Source organism: Poeciliopsis prolifica, unplaced genomic scaffold, assembly GCF_027474105.1.
Source record: "Poeciliopsis prolifica strain line A6 unplaced genomic scaffold, Auburn_PproV2 SCAFFOLD027, whole genome shotgun sequence".
NCBI lineage: Eukaryota > Metazoa > Chordata > Actinopteri > Cyprinodontiformes > Poeciliidae > Poeciliopsis > Poeciliopsis prolifica.
In genome coordinates this window covers 4,239,155-4,254,431 of record NW_026562402.1, presented here as the reverse complement: position 1 = coordinate 4,254,431, position 15,277 = coordinate 4,239,155, and the positions used below count along the sequence as shown (strand labels likewise).

Sequence of the window (15,277 nt, the reverse complement as noted above, 5' to 3'; positions counted from 1 at the left end):
ACTTGTATGGATGCTTCACCTGGTCCGAAGGACCCCGAATTCACTCCGAAGGACCCCGAATTCACTCATTCACACTCACACTCAACAATATTATGCGCAGGTACATTGAAATCAGAGGCTCTTGTGGACACAGTTTTGTTTCAGACACAATCAAACCGTTTCCTCATACCAGCACAGTATTCAAACTGTGGCCGAGGACTTTGAGAAGTAATTTAATCAGGATACAAAAAGTAGTTTATGATATACAGACGGAGAACAAGTTGCTTTCAAAAGTCAAGAAGTGAAAAGCTGAGAGAAGAAAACTGTTGTCACAAAAACTATTGCCTGTCTGAAAGAGCAGCATTTGAAATGACTCTGCTGTCTGACCCGACCTCGTCTGTTTCTACACTTATATTAGTTTCATTATTGCAATCATTTAGAAATGTATCTAAACATAAGTGACTACGGTAGGAAAGATATCGGGAAGGCCGAAACAATGATGCAGGAACAGAGATGTGTTTGTATTAGAGAACAAAGGTAATCACACTCAGACTGACCATGTTGTTTGTTAGCACTGTCTTTGTTACAGCCAAAACTGAAATAAAGTTCTGCAAAGTTCATATTTGTAAACCGTTAGGCCCCACATCTACCAGGCGTCCCTCTAAGCTTTTCAGCTCTGATTCTGACCTTCTCTGCATGAATTGATTTTAAAGTCTTTCCAGCAGAGAGCATCAGCAGCCCTGACAGTTCCTTGACCTCTTGACCTCACCACACAGAGAGAAATGTAGAGTCCAATCAGACGCATTCAAAGAGGGAGAATAGAAGCGGCGCAGCTGATGCCTTCAGTCGATGCCTTCATTAACAGGAGGTAGAAGGTTCAACTGCAGCTGTGAAAAATTAATCCAGCTTCTTTAAGAAAAGCTAAAAGAAAATAATCATCTTGCACTATGTGATAAGCAACATAAACAGTGTTGGATTGTGCAAATAAACGTTTGGTATCAAAAAATATTTGGTGATCTCTGATTCATATAAGTTTTTATTTAATCTGTTGATGTTGTTATGAAGACTATCCAAAATAAAGAATTCTAAAAAAAAAAGACAAAAACATTTGGCAGCATGATGCTAACTGCTGTTTTGCGCTTATGTTTATAATATAAAACTGTTAGATGATGTTCTGTCGCATTGTCCTTTTTCATTGGCTGTCAGCCATCTTTGGGTCAGGAATGACCTCATGCTGCCCAACTGTGTCCAGATTTGTTGTTTTACGCAGTTAAGACTGTTTTGGGTTGGTTCTCCTCCCACATTACAGACACACTAGCCTTTACTTCCTCTCACAAAAAACAAAAAAAAACTTCTTACTATCACTTCAGAAGCTATTGGCACAAGAGAAAAGATAAAGTTAACTCGTTTAACTTTATCGTTAGACCAGTGGAAGGCTCCAGGAGACAGAAGTATTCACGTCAACAGCTTCAGCTTTTTTCAACACTTAAAAATCCAGTAACTTTAGCTTGATTTCATCAAGATGGCTGTCATCCAGACAGCTACAAAACAGCTAGTATCTTCAACATCTGCTCCATGATGTAGATTTGAAGTTTAAAAGCTTCACATCAAGTTTTAAACGCAACAAAAGGCTCGCTAGGTGTTGTGTTGCTTTCCAACTATCTTAACGGGATTAGCTTAAACAAGAGCTTGAACCCAACTTCACAGGTCCACACACACACACACACACACCCCCCACACCCACACACACACACACACACACACACACACACACACACACACACACACACACACACCCACACACGCGCACACACACACACACACACACACACACACACACACACACACAGAAAGAGCTTTAGCACATTGTCCTGCTCAATTAGAGAAGCAAGAACTTATCATCACACTCAAAGCACCAGCAGGTCAGATGGGCAAACACTCACCCACTGCAGTGAAGTTTGCAGACAGGAAGTGGCTGCAGGGAAGGCTGACGGTGCTCACAAAAGAGTCTTCATCTGTTGTCACGGTAGTCCTCGATTTCAGCGACGGGTTGGGCGAGTCGGTCACCATGGCCATTCTAGCTGCCACAGCTTCCATAATGGCTGACGTACAGTATGACTGGCAGCTCTGTGACACCAGGGGTCAAACGCTATTATCAGATTGGAAGTGTGGCTGCTGACTTCACACCCCTAATGACCTGTCAGCACATGTGGACAGTGTGATCCAGTCAAAATGTCAAAAGTCACTCAATCCTTAACCCAGCAAACACAGGGCGGCGCTTTCAAAAATGTTCTCTTAAATCTGGAATCAAGGTGGGAAAAATAACGCACACAGAGGTTTCTGAAGTTTTAAGCAGGACGAGGAGCCTGGAGAAGTTTAGATTTACCAAATAAGTTCCAAGGCAGGTGTTTTGAAATAGAAAATATGGAATAAAAGAATTACATGTAAAGGTTCTTTGAGCAAAACATGCCAATCATCATCCAGAAAGTCTTGATCCAGTTTTTGAACTTTTCCATTGAAATGTTAATTTGCAACAAAAGCAATTCCTTGAGAGTTCTTTCGGATGACTGCTGAACATTTGTTAGATGCCGTCATTCAAGACCTCCGTTGGTAATCTGTGTCCAAAGCAGGCAGCTCAAGCAGTTCCCTTCTCCTATATAAGAAAGAAAGAAAACAGAGATCAAAATGAGACACACTTCTGATAGATTTTTCTTAGTATAAACAACATTTTGAATTGAGTATCACACATTTGTTTCCCTAACCCCAACTCACTTTGCAAAAATAAATGTCAAAGAACTGGAGACATTTCTCCAGTGTGTTGTGAAGTCTGTTTCTCAAAGAGCCCTCAATCCCTCCGAATACAGACCGGATCTCTCAACAATGTTGACAGAGGTTCCAATTTTTCCCCAAATATTGAATTCTCCAAAACTCAAGTATCAAGTCTGTAAATGTGTCTCAGAAATACTTTTCTGCTATTTCACACTGAAAACTGTCCAACAACTAATTGAAAATACATTTCTTTCTTTCTTTCAAGGTCGTCTAATCTTTATCTGATTTAAGGCCTTTCATTTGTTTGTTATGTTTTTGAGCTTAAGGGGATTTGAAAATACTGGTATGCTGATGTAGATTCTTGACCATACAGAACGATCCAAAGTGTTTTAGTAGAAGGTAACTGGACTTCACAAATTTATAGAAACAAATCCTTCATGACTCCATGTTAGTTGTTGTAGTCACATGGTTGTCCGTTTACATCTTTTTAACAAGTAAAACAAAAACATGCTTTCACGAAACACGTGAGGAGTGATCTGTTGTCATTTCAGTTTCAGTTTCAAGGATACAAAACTCTCCTAAAATCCTGGAAGGGGATAACATCATTTGTTTTTTTTTTTTGTTTTTTGTTTTTTTTTGTTTTTTTTTTTAACAGACAGTGGGAAAAAACAGGGTCTCTTCAACCCTCATGAGGCTGTAGAGGAAATGAACTCCGAGTGAAAAGCTGTACTTCAGCTGAGGTAGAAACTGGATGAGTACAGGTTTACGCTTGTGTGTAAGGTCTGAACAGCTAACATTCATGGCTGTTCATGGCTACACAAACACCATCAAATGCCTAGCTTTGCAATAACAACATTGTGGCATTTTTCCATGCTGATTTCTTTTTAATTGAAAGCCTTGAGGCAGTGACACAGATGCTTCCAGAGCCTCCACGGACTGCAATATACGGGGTTCCAGTGCTGCCAAAATTTGTGGCTGCTGTGTTGCGTTATTGGCTCTGTGCAAAATGCTGAAAGATGGTAAGCACATCATGACATCTGCCCTTAAGTTACATTAGATTGAATCTCATAATCTTAGATCTACCATCCATTATGGTCACGGAGCTAAAACTATTTAAAAGGTCATCAACAGAGGCTAAAGGCAGAGTGGGTAATGATGTAAGACCTCGATTAGAAAAGTTGTGTTGTTGTTAATGCAATGTCTTCAAATGGTCTCTTATTAAGTTTTATTGGTGCTACGTGGGAGATGTTTGTCTTAATCAGGACACAGTGATCAACCACATCAGTGATCTTCTCAGACTTTTCAACATAATCAAATCCAAAATATGTCCTTTGTTACAGTTTTCTTGTGTTACATGCAGAGAAAATTCAAGGTTATCTAGCAATACAACACCTCTTTTACACTTTATGTCTTAGTGGATATTAGGAGCCCACATTAATCAAGGTGAAAATCTGACCAGATTGAAGAAAATCCATTCACAAAACTGGAAACGGTCCAAATGTATTCAAAGACAGAAGAACCTGGATTGAATGCATATCCTCACCTCTCTAACATTAGCTTCCTTTCTTTACCTACCTTCCTGCAATCATCCTTCCGGAGAATCTACCGACACAAAGCTGAACACACAAGAACGCAGGTAACTCCCAGAGGGAAGGTTTCCAGTAAAACCACTTCATGAGACATGCCACCCTGCTACAGACTAAAGAAACGGGTGGACTATAGTGCTTAAATGATGTGTGGTGTGGGTGTCAGCTAGAAGTGGAAGGTTGTCTGGGGAACATGTTGGGATTTGTCTTACGGAGGTTGTCCGTCAGCATTCAGGTGTGGGCACGTTTCCTGCCGGAATCCAACACACACACACCCCACCTGGACACAGGACTGGTTGTGTGTGTCTGTGTGTCATCCATGTGCAACACTTCAGCTTGTTTTAAGACAGTCTTTGGTGCAGATGTCAGTCTCTGTAACACACAGCTATTTGAGTCAACAAACGCACACAGTGATGTGACGTGTCCCAGATAGCAGTAAAATGTTAGAGAATTATTATTTATTGATTGATGTCTGTATTTTGAACTCAAGTTTGCTTGAATTAAGATGATGCATTATGTAGTGTAATGTGGGCCACATTGATAACTGGCAGATATTTTGGATGCAAACCTGCTCTGATCCAAACAGACGGCATCTGTCCTAGATAGATGACATTAAATGCACTTACATCCCTTTTTTTTATATTTTCGCCACATATTTTGAATAAGAAATATATATTTATTTAAGAAAGAAAGGAAAACAAATTAAACATGCTTACATATTTTTTATCAAAGGTGTCATTCCTTTGAAATCAGCAACTAAGGTTCTTTTAAGTCTTCAGCAGGGTTTTTATGGAGATTGAACAAGGCTACTTGGGAATTGCTGGCACCCAAGAGCTTTCAGGACATTCAGTGTAAAGGAATTATTAACCAAAAATCACAGCTTGTATAAGCTGTAAAGATGATTTATTAACTATGGTCATCCATTAATCAAAGATTGATGGATGACCAGAAACATATTGGTTAACTTTGCATCTTCAGTTTTTCCCTATCTCTTCTTATAATCTCTAGATCATCATCAGGGGAAGAGGGTTGCGTTATTTAACTATCGGCGGGATGCGTCATTTCCAGAGAGATTTCCAGGCTGCTGTAATGGTTCTTACACCACCGCCACATGTTTAGCAAGGCTGTTGCGAAGAGTAATGGCTGTCACCTGGAACAAAAGCTTCTGAAACTCTTGGGTCAACACCCGCTTGTTGCACCGTGTAACAACTTCCAGGCAAGCTCAAGCATGGTCGGGCTCCTCTGTTTCACAACCTCAGCACTGACTACACCTACAAGGGGAAAGACGGCTTCACATTCATTTGATTTGAGGAGGAAATACAGAAATAGCAGTTCCATACAGCCTGATGATGACGGTCCCATCAGTCCAATCAATCACACAGGCTACTGATAGATTCTGAAAGTAGAAGAGCTTTAGAATAATGTGTTGGGGGTGCCGTCTAAGGGAGAGTCAGCCAGCTTCAGAGGGTTTCAGCTTGTAGCTCTGATTGTTGTGACTACCTGCTTGCACACTCACTGTTTTTCTAAGCTGCAGAGGAATGAGCAACAGGCAAGTGCAGACACACACTCACAAAGGAGACACACACGAGGATGCAGTGAGAAAGCTGCTAACAGTGTTTGGCTGATTAGCAATTGTTTCGTTCGTTTGTTTGCAGGGCTTTACATTTTCTCGGTCAGCGGTACGGACTGGGTATTAAGTGCACCAACGGCTTCGCTCCCAAATTCTTCAGCTGAGTTGATTGTTTGAAAAACACAATTAAAGTGTCTTAAACACACACAAATGGGAGTTAAAAACTCTGGGTATTTTTCATGTTGGCCCTGGGGAACTTTAGGACAATAAGCATCCTCCATGCAGTAAGTGTCTTTCAGAGAAATGTCTGCCAAGAGAAACAAAGAAATTTGTCGGCCACAGTTTTTAACACTTCTGCTGCTCTCAGTCCTCGCTGGTTCCTCTGGTTAAATCCCGTTACTTCCACCTCTGTCACACTGACAACCTGTACACCTTCCTTTCATTATTAACAAACCTCTTTTGTCCTTTAGCTTGTTTGCTCCTCCCCAGCAACTCAGTGCTCATCATCCTCTGGATCGACTCGCTCTAAAACCTTCTGCATGTTGGAGCTCACCAAGCTATCGCAGACTGAGTGTTTCTATCTCAGCAGCAAAAAGAAGATGGTGCCGACCTGGTTTAATGAAGCCTTCAGTCAGTTTTATTCTGCAACTGAAACCCACATAGCTCAGCTGCAGTAACAGGTGGCTTTTTCTCTCTCTGCCCTTTATACCAGGTACGGTTTTTGGTTTCACTGTTGCTAAATCCCCACTGACTGAGCTGAAAGCTGCTACAAATCAACTCCCAGCTGGGAAGAAAAAAGAAACTCCTCCACAAAGAGACACAGAAGCGTCTTTTCACATCAGGTCACACCAGATCTCTGAGCTGCCTGAGCTCTGGTGACCGTCTCTGTTTGGTTCAGAAAACACACAGAACACTTTTAATTTGATTGAGTCTTTAGACGTGTAGGTAAATGTATTGGTGCAACAGGAAGGAAAATATTAAAGTCTGCAGAAAAAAGAAAATGCACAATTACAATAAAACCGACAAAAGTCAAGAATATTATCAGTCCCTGCCATAAGACCTCATTTGCAGGCAGAAACATTTGAAAATTGTTAAACAAAATGACTGTCAAAAAGGGAAACAAAAGCAAAACCATGAAGCTTTACTGACTGAGAACAAGATAAGACAAGAGAATTCAGAGAGGAGTGGGTGAAAACTGGGAATCTGTATAGTCATAATCAATAAACTGGAATATAATTAAAAAGTTGAATTATTTCTGTAACTTAATTCACCAAGTGAGACACTTTTTACAGACTAACTATACAAAGTTATAAAATGCCGATACAGCCGATACAGTCTGACTGTGATCAGACCAAGACAAAGAAAATTTGAAAAACACATTTATAGGTTATTTTTCATATTCTGTTAATCGAACAAACAAGCCGCATCAGAGCACATAATTATAATCCATCAAATATGACAGAATATTGGGAGTAGGATTATGGAAAAACTAAAACAATCCTTCACATGGTGGAACAGACTCTCAGAACTACTGACTGAGAACAAGATAAGATTTGGTAGAGGCCCAAACATCAACTTTCTGCTCCCATCATGCATTGCGTTGCTCTTTAAGAGGCATTATTATGACCTAAATCTATTAAATTAAAAAAAAAAGTAGTATTAGTCATGAATTAAATGAATTGTTTTTAACCAAACACTAAATGAAATAAATGCTTGACCAATAAAAACAATATCCCTTTTAATTACATTTTTTTAATTCTGTATTTTGATCACCACTAGTTGCTCAATGGGCCTTTTGCTTGTCTTGTCATTTGCTTAGTCAGCTTCTTCACACAGTTAATAACTCTCCAGTAAATTGTCGGGTCGTTGCCGTATCCACGTTGAGTTAAATGTCCGACAGAACCTCCTGGCCCAGTTGGTACCGACCCAGTCTTCTCACTGAGCACGTCCTGTTTATTACCTCCCTGTCTTATCTACTCATATAGTGTTGACTGTACACAATAAATGTCACTACCTGACAAAATGCTGCCGTGGGTGACTGCCCAATGTGGAGCCAACATGAGAGTTTTAAGCAGAAACCGGACAGAAAGTTGGCTTGAAAACGCCTTCGACACACATGCAGGAGTCAGTATGAATCCTGAAACCTGCTTTGCAAACCTACACTGATTCTGTGCTACTGTTCACACCATCTTACTTTGCAAACCTTGTAAACAAACTCTGCCATGTTGAGCTAATGTGAGATTTCCCAGCCTGTACTTCCTTGTAAAATGACCAATAAGAAGAACCAACACTGGCACTGTTTGAGGATTTAGTTTAAGCTTTAATTGTTTTGGTTTTTTGGGGATTTTCTTGACCCCTGGCAACATTTTTCCTGGTTGTGTCAAAATTAAAAACAATCTGTGTGTTAAATTACTGATGTAAAAAATGAATAATAAATAAAATTAATAACTGTACTCAACGTTTTCTTTAAAGTGTGTTTTGACCCATCTTTAGTGTTGATGTCAGAGCCTCTTACTCTGTTATTTTATCACTTGTTCATTCTTTTTAACAAAGAATAATTTACATTTAAAGCAGAATGAAACACAAACGTATGACAGAGAACAATCCAAAATCCCCAAAACTCATTTTGCTGTTGCTGTTTACAGCATCAGACATTTGACAGCCAAAGGAAGTTGTGTCAGAAGTCAGATGTGGTTTTATTCGCCTGGGGTCAGAACAGACTGTGGAGAGCGAAGTGCATCTGAAAATGTCAAACCAACTGGATGGACAAAATAAAAAGTAGGAAATGAGTTGAGATATATATATACAGAAAAATAACACTAATCTGCAACACAGAAAAAGTCATGAAATGAGCCTAAAACTTATTGAAAAAGTGAAGGTATGTGTGGTTTGGAATAAAGTTGAATCATAATTCCCTCTAATATGTAGAGGAGAAGAAGAAAATCCTGTGCCATCTCTGCATATGAAAGCAGTTGTCATGTTTGAACCTGCAGAAACTTTCATCCTTGTTGCTGTTGCTTTTCACGCCGCAGACATGTTAATTGCTGCTCTGCTTGCATTCGGTTTAAGCTCAATCAGTCTGACTGTTGTGACGACCGCCGGGTGGCGGCACTGCAGTTTCCCAATGGACTGACAAAATTAGTGCTGACGACAGATACATGGAAAGCCTTCTGAAAACATTTCTGTGTTTTGGACTAAACAAAAGCTGAAACAGACGACTTAGAACAATATGTTGTGATTAAAGCAAACTGGAGGAGAAGATTCTGCAACAGATGAATTACTTAAACTGCTAAAAGCAGAGGAGGAGGAAGAACTTGTGACTTACAGCTTAAATTGTTCATTATGTCTGGTCCATGACTTGTCTCCTTTGGTTCTTACTCTCTCATTTTTGAATTTGCATTATATTTATCTATAATATTTCACTACTAATATGACCATGCTAATGCCAACAAATTTTTGGGACGAAATATACAGTAGCCAAACTCAATTAGTAAGCTTTCCATCTGTTCTAAGCAAAGGAAAGTCTTATGACCTCAAAATTGGCAGCCTGTGATTGTTGGTGGGACATTCAGAGCAGCAGCTGATTTACCCTCGCAAAGTCAACTTTTCTAGAAAAAATGAGTGTGAAACTATAAAAATTCAGAATAATGTCAGAATAATCAACTTTATGTGAAAATGCAATAAGGCAATCTAAAGCTCGGTTTGGTTTGCCTCAGTTCTCTTAACTGATGAACCAAACAACCTCTGAGATTGACACAATACACCGCAGAGCTTTATTATTTTAAAAGCTCTGAGTTTTACCATCTCTGAACTTAGTTTTATGAAACCTAAGAACTAATTTAGATTTTTGCTTTAAAGTACCTCCTGACTGCCTGACCATAAGCAGCCTCCTGAAACATCACATTTGGAGGAATCATACAAGCAAAACCCTGTCTTTGCAGCAGCATATGAAAGTCCTATCAGCACACAATGCTTGTTTGTTTTATCTTATGGCCTAATAAAAGTCAGATTATACAACTCCGATGAGGTAACCTCACAGTCTGCATGGAGGATGTGGGACAGGTCTGCTCTTGCCTCCAGTTCACCGAAATAGGCTGCTTACATTAAGCCAGGGGCTACATAAGATTTTCAATGAATACAGGCACTGTCTGCATGTTATGATGTATGACTTTCTTGACTCCGGGTGCTGCAAGAGAAGAAGTCGGTGGTCTAACACAACATAATTACTCAGGATGTAAAAGATGCACTTGAGTGAGACTCCATGATTCATGTGTCTGCAGTGGCCAGACAAAGAGGCAGGATGGGAGGATAAAACCTTCCAGACATGGCTTCTTCAAAGATTGTGTTCCACTTATGAAAGTTGACAATAGGAGTTGTGGAATTCCTTGACAAACACTTCCTGAAGTGCAAATAATCTGTTGTCCAAGCACACATGAAGCAGACCATGAGTTTTTAGGGGCCATCAGATCAGAGAGAACAGTGCAGATACTACTGTTTCTGCAGAGTCATCACTTTGTCAAAGCTTATTTATATTTTCAGACAACTTCACATCATTATGACACCTGATCTGAGCTTACGTGGACCTGCAATGCTCAAGATAATCTGAGAAATACAAACAGAAACTACCTTAGAAAACAGCCAAGAATGAAACGCTGGGAGACCAGGAGGCTGTTTTTGAGTTTGTTGCATCTAATCTGCTACCTAAAGCAGATCACTTACAGAGACGTTTTTTGTTTCATGAAAAGCTCTGAAACAAGACTCCTGACTAAATGTAACGGGCTCTGAACAAAGTTCAGAACAAAACAACACCTTGAGTCCCAGACGTGACAAGCTGGTGATGCTTCATGTGAAGCAGATGTTCCTGAGGTCATCAGAAAAACTTCCCTCTGCCAGGTGTTGCGCTTCTTCCTTCTGGCAAGTTTTCTAGATGTATTTGTTGTTGTTTGTTCATGTGCCAGAGAGGCTTGCTCAGGATTTCCCTTTTGCCAAGGTCACCTTTGCACAATCTACAACAGTTTCTGTACCCTGTTAGTACAGTGTTGTATGATACAATCTCTTCAAACAGAGGTGTCAGCAGCGGATGTGAAAAAATAAAATAAATCAAAAGCAAGCAGGAACATCATTTGACATGAAATTAGCAACAATTAAAAACAAAGAAAAATGTATAACTAAAGAAGTGTTTTTCTGATAAATCTGATTATATATATATAAATCTCTATATATATTTTTTATTATTATTATGTATATAAATTATATATAATTTATTTTTTCTTCATTGACTGTAAATGCAGAAGTCAATTTGAAAGTATTCTTCTTACATACTGTGATAATCGATCTCTTTCTTATGTTAGAGGTCTGATTGGACCACTTTCCTTTCAGACTGCAGGATTACTGCAGGTTCCTCGAGGCTCTAAAAGTAGAATAGGAGGCAAATCTTTATTTATCACACTCCTCCATAACCAACTCCCAGTTTTATTTTATAAGGCAAACATCCTGTCTGAAAACATTCCTTTTTGATAAAGTTTATGGTTAGACTGGCTTAGCCCTGCAGCATTAGGGCTTCAGCTGCTGGAGAATTATTTTTTTCTTCCTCTGCTTTTTCTCATATTGCTTTCCATTGATATGTTGTTTATAGTCATTGTTGAAATTGTCTTTATGATCCTTTTTGGTTTTTGTTTTATTTTAGAGATTATTTCCTGAAGCATGTGCATTTCCTCTTGTAAAAGCAACGGCGATTTTCCTGAGATTACCAACATCAACCTCTTTGTGTTTTCGGGCTCAGCACCTCTCTTCAATTGAGTCAAAAATGAAGGAGCTAACAAAGGAACTATTCTTGTGTGTTTGCGTGTGTGCGTGTGTTTGTGTGTGTGTGAGAGAGAGAGAGACAGAGAGAGAACAAGAAGGAGGGAGAGCGAGAGAAAGCAAAAATGTTAATTGGAGGTATCCAACGCTCAGCCACCAACACCAGCAAAGGGTGCAGCATCCTCAGCCAGCCAGATACAAGATACTACCTCAGGAAAGCCATATGAGGTAAGTCATCAGAAAAGATTGCTATGCAGGCCGAGCCCCAAACTGGGTTGTGTGCTTGGAACGGTCTCCAACACACAACCCATTAGACTCACACCAGCCAGACCTCTGAGGGACTAAAGGTTGAGGGCATGTATCCTTTACCTTTCCATCAAGTCAGCCAGCTCCAATGAGGTCAGGAGGGAGGGATTTCAACAACAGGCAGCTTTTAGCCAGACACATCCCCAACATCAGTCACCCAACGGCAACTAAAAGGTCGGTTGCCATTGGGTGGCTTATGATCTGAACAGCCACTAAAACAGCACTACACCAAGGTGGGTAGACACCCCCGACTCATAGCTTTATGCAATGAGTTAGTTTTTCTGTTACTACATAATGAGCTGACTGTAATTATACACAGGCAGCATGGAGTTGGAGCTAAACACATCAGCTCCATGGATTTGAATGGAATAAACTGGAATTTTACACTTTTATCCTTTTGTAAACACGAGTGAAGAAAATATCTGTTGTAAATGTGCAATATATATTTAAACTAAATTGAATTCAATTCTAAAATGAAGACACCATCTTTGGAAAACAAAAAACTTATTGTCTAATTACAGCGTGGCATATCCTCCAAGAGCAGATTTGCATCGAGTCGTTGACTTGGAACAGTCTCCAGATCAGCATGTAGTCGCTGTAGATAGTCGATTGTATTATGACTCTCCCTGCACATACTAACTGCATACTCCCCTTTAACAGGAAGAAACATCCTGCAGAACCAAAGCACTGTGTACGGCCATCTGACACAACGGACCATGATCTGTATGAGTTGCTAAAGTTTCATTGAGCAACAATTCAAATGATCTATTGGCAAAAATGAAATATTCCTATTATGATTATAGGAATCTGTCAGTTCTATGTTGTTATCATAGAACTGACAGAAGCCAACTAACTTTACACGTCCTCTTCAGTCATGAGCCAGGAAAGACTAAAATGAGTTTCAGCTTAAACTTGACATCTTTCCCTATAGCAGCTGCTGTTTTTGTCTTATGGAGGAGCTGTGTACCAAAACTTGATCACAATTGCAGTACATGCTAAACATCTGCAGAGAATCCATTGGTCCCTCATGGGCAATTCAAACCTGGGACTTTTTGCCACATTCTATTAACTATTTGGGAACCATCAGTGTAACGTGATGAAGCATGCAAACCTGTTCCACAAATCAGTGAATTTGTGAAATGTGATCTTCTGGTGGTTTTTCTTCAATCGATCTTACTCCAGAAAGTCGAACATTTTAGACGTTCAGAGCTTAAACAACTTTAAAAAGCATTCGGTCAGAGCCATGTATATTTGTCTTTAAAACTTTCCCAACTTTAAAATTTCCCAGAGTTGACTGTTGTCTTTCTGACTAATACGTGGATTCTCCTGACAGCACTGTGTGGCAATGCAATCACTGTTTTCCATTTGATTTGGATGTAATTTTACAGTGTTGCTCAAATAAAATAAAATTAAAATTAAAATTAAGTTACTCGGTCAGCAAAGAAATGTATGGAGGAAACTTCCTGGCACATGTTTCTTGATAAATGGATGTTTCTTATTTAGAAAATTATTTACCATTAGACATTTGTAACTTCTGATGATTGTTATTCCTGCTTGTCTAGCTGTCGATAAGCTCAAAGATGGTGAATGAAACACATTTATACTGAATCAGAAACATCCTAGAATTTGAAGTGACTGGTTTACCTTTCCTCAACACGACTGCAGCAGGAGCTCAGGTACACACTGCCGGTATACCGCTGCTGTGATCAGTAAAGCATTCTGAACCCTCAGGCTTTAAGGCAGAAACTTACATGTCATGTCATGATGATGTTCACTGGAGTAAACACGGAGATGAACATGGAGATCCTTACCTATGAAATCATAGACTGTTCCATGGACGGTTTATTCCAAACACTGAAGCACTTCCCACACCTTCCACCTTTCCTCTGCAGCAACTCACAATTAGCTGCCAAGTTGAAGGAAGGAGGGAAAGGCAATCCGTTGACTCCTCCCCCCTCGCTTTGAACAAAGTTCAGCTTCCTGATGAGTGGGATGGACGGGCCGTGATCCAAGGGTTGATTCAAGTGCTCCGAAAAGTGTCTGCAACAAGATAGGAATGGGCTTAGAATGGGATGGAGGTTATAATACACCACCCTGGCAGCTCTGACAAGACAAAAGAACTGGTTCTGCAACTTTCCAAGCAGATCTCAGCTGCTCTGTATCAGCTCAGAATGACTGTATGAGTAATTTAACAGAGAGGTCAGCAAGTATTTCCTTGCAACGGGTTCAGAAAGCTCGGTTGTGTATCTGTAGAGCATTTTCTTATTTTATTTCACTCCACTAATGTTTTTACTTTATCTCAAACTGATATTAAATTTAACCCTCTGCTTCATTTACCTGACTTATTCGTTTATGGAGCAGAGACACAAAACAAAACGTTCAGGCAAAGATAAAAGGCTTGACCGTTTCCTGCAGAGGAACATCTCTGTGTTCAGTCCAGGGAGATGTGATGCACTAGGCTGTAACAACATGTTTCCTTCATGCTGGGAAAAGTGAACTTTGAAAAAAATGTGAATTCTCCATAAAACCCTGAAGTTAAAGCCAATATGGCAGACCATCTCCCCTTGGAAACTGCACCCAAACTTCTGGAGTTAAACCATTTGTACTCACTTCATTAGGTACACTTATTTAATGGCTTGTCAGATCAGATGGTTATCGCTAATCACTGTTTGGACTCAGCCATGAAGGACTGAACCACACATTCACACTCAACTATGAGATTACTATAATACACACACACACACACACACACACACACACACACACACACACACACACACACACACACACACACACACACACACACACACACACAAGTTATTTTGTGTTGTATTCTTAGATATTTTGGTGCTACTGTGTGAGTAATTCACAACATATTTGGCAAACTAATCTTAATCAACTTTCATCTAATTAGACCTAATTTCCAAATTCCACTGAATAAACTTGTGACATCATTACATTGTTTTTATTGGTAATTGGTTTAATTCTTATTTTTGTTTTGGATTATTTTTGTTAATAAACCTTAGCAGGAAAGTTGTCTTTGTTTATTTCTTACACGTCCAGAGGCTTACAGTTCGTTCTGTACTTAATCCTTCTTTTGTCATTTAATACCTTTGTAGGAAATTAAATTAAATTGAATTGAATTGAGGGTTTAATTATTATTATTATTATTATTATTATTATTATTATTATTATTATATTATTATTATTATTATTATTATTATTATTGTTGTTGTTGTTATTGTTGTTGTTGTTTATTTTATTT

General features: G+C 39.3%; 1 protein-coding gene across 1 annotated transcript in view; it reads right to left on the bottom strand.

Annotated features, from left to right (window-relative positions):
• plch2a (phospholipase C, eta 2a) overlaps positions 1–13,896 on the bottom strand; it is a 126,136-nt gene extending 112,240 nt beyond the window's left edge. Inside the window, exons 1-2 of the mRNA XM_055048459.1 lie at positions 13,824–13,896; positions 1,923–2,632 (exon numbers count right to left, since the gene is read on the bottom strand). Of these exons, the coding sequence (XP_054904434.1) occupies positions 1,923–2,076 (154 nt within the window). The 5' untranslated portion in view covers positions 2,077–2,632; positions 13,824–13,896. The remainder of the gene's footprint in view (positions 1–1,922; positions 2,633–13,823) is intronic.
• Positions 13,897–15,277: the final 1,381 nt, after the last annotated feature.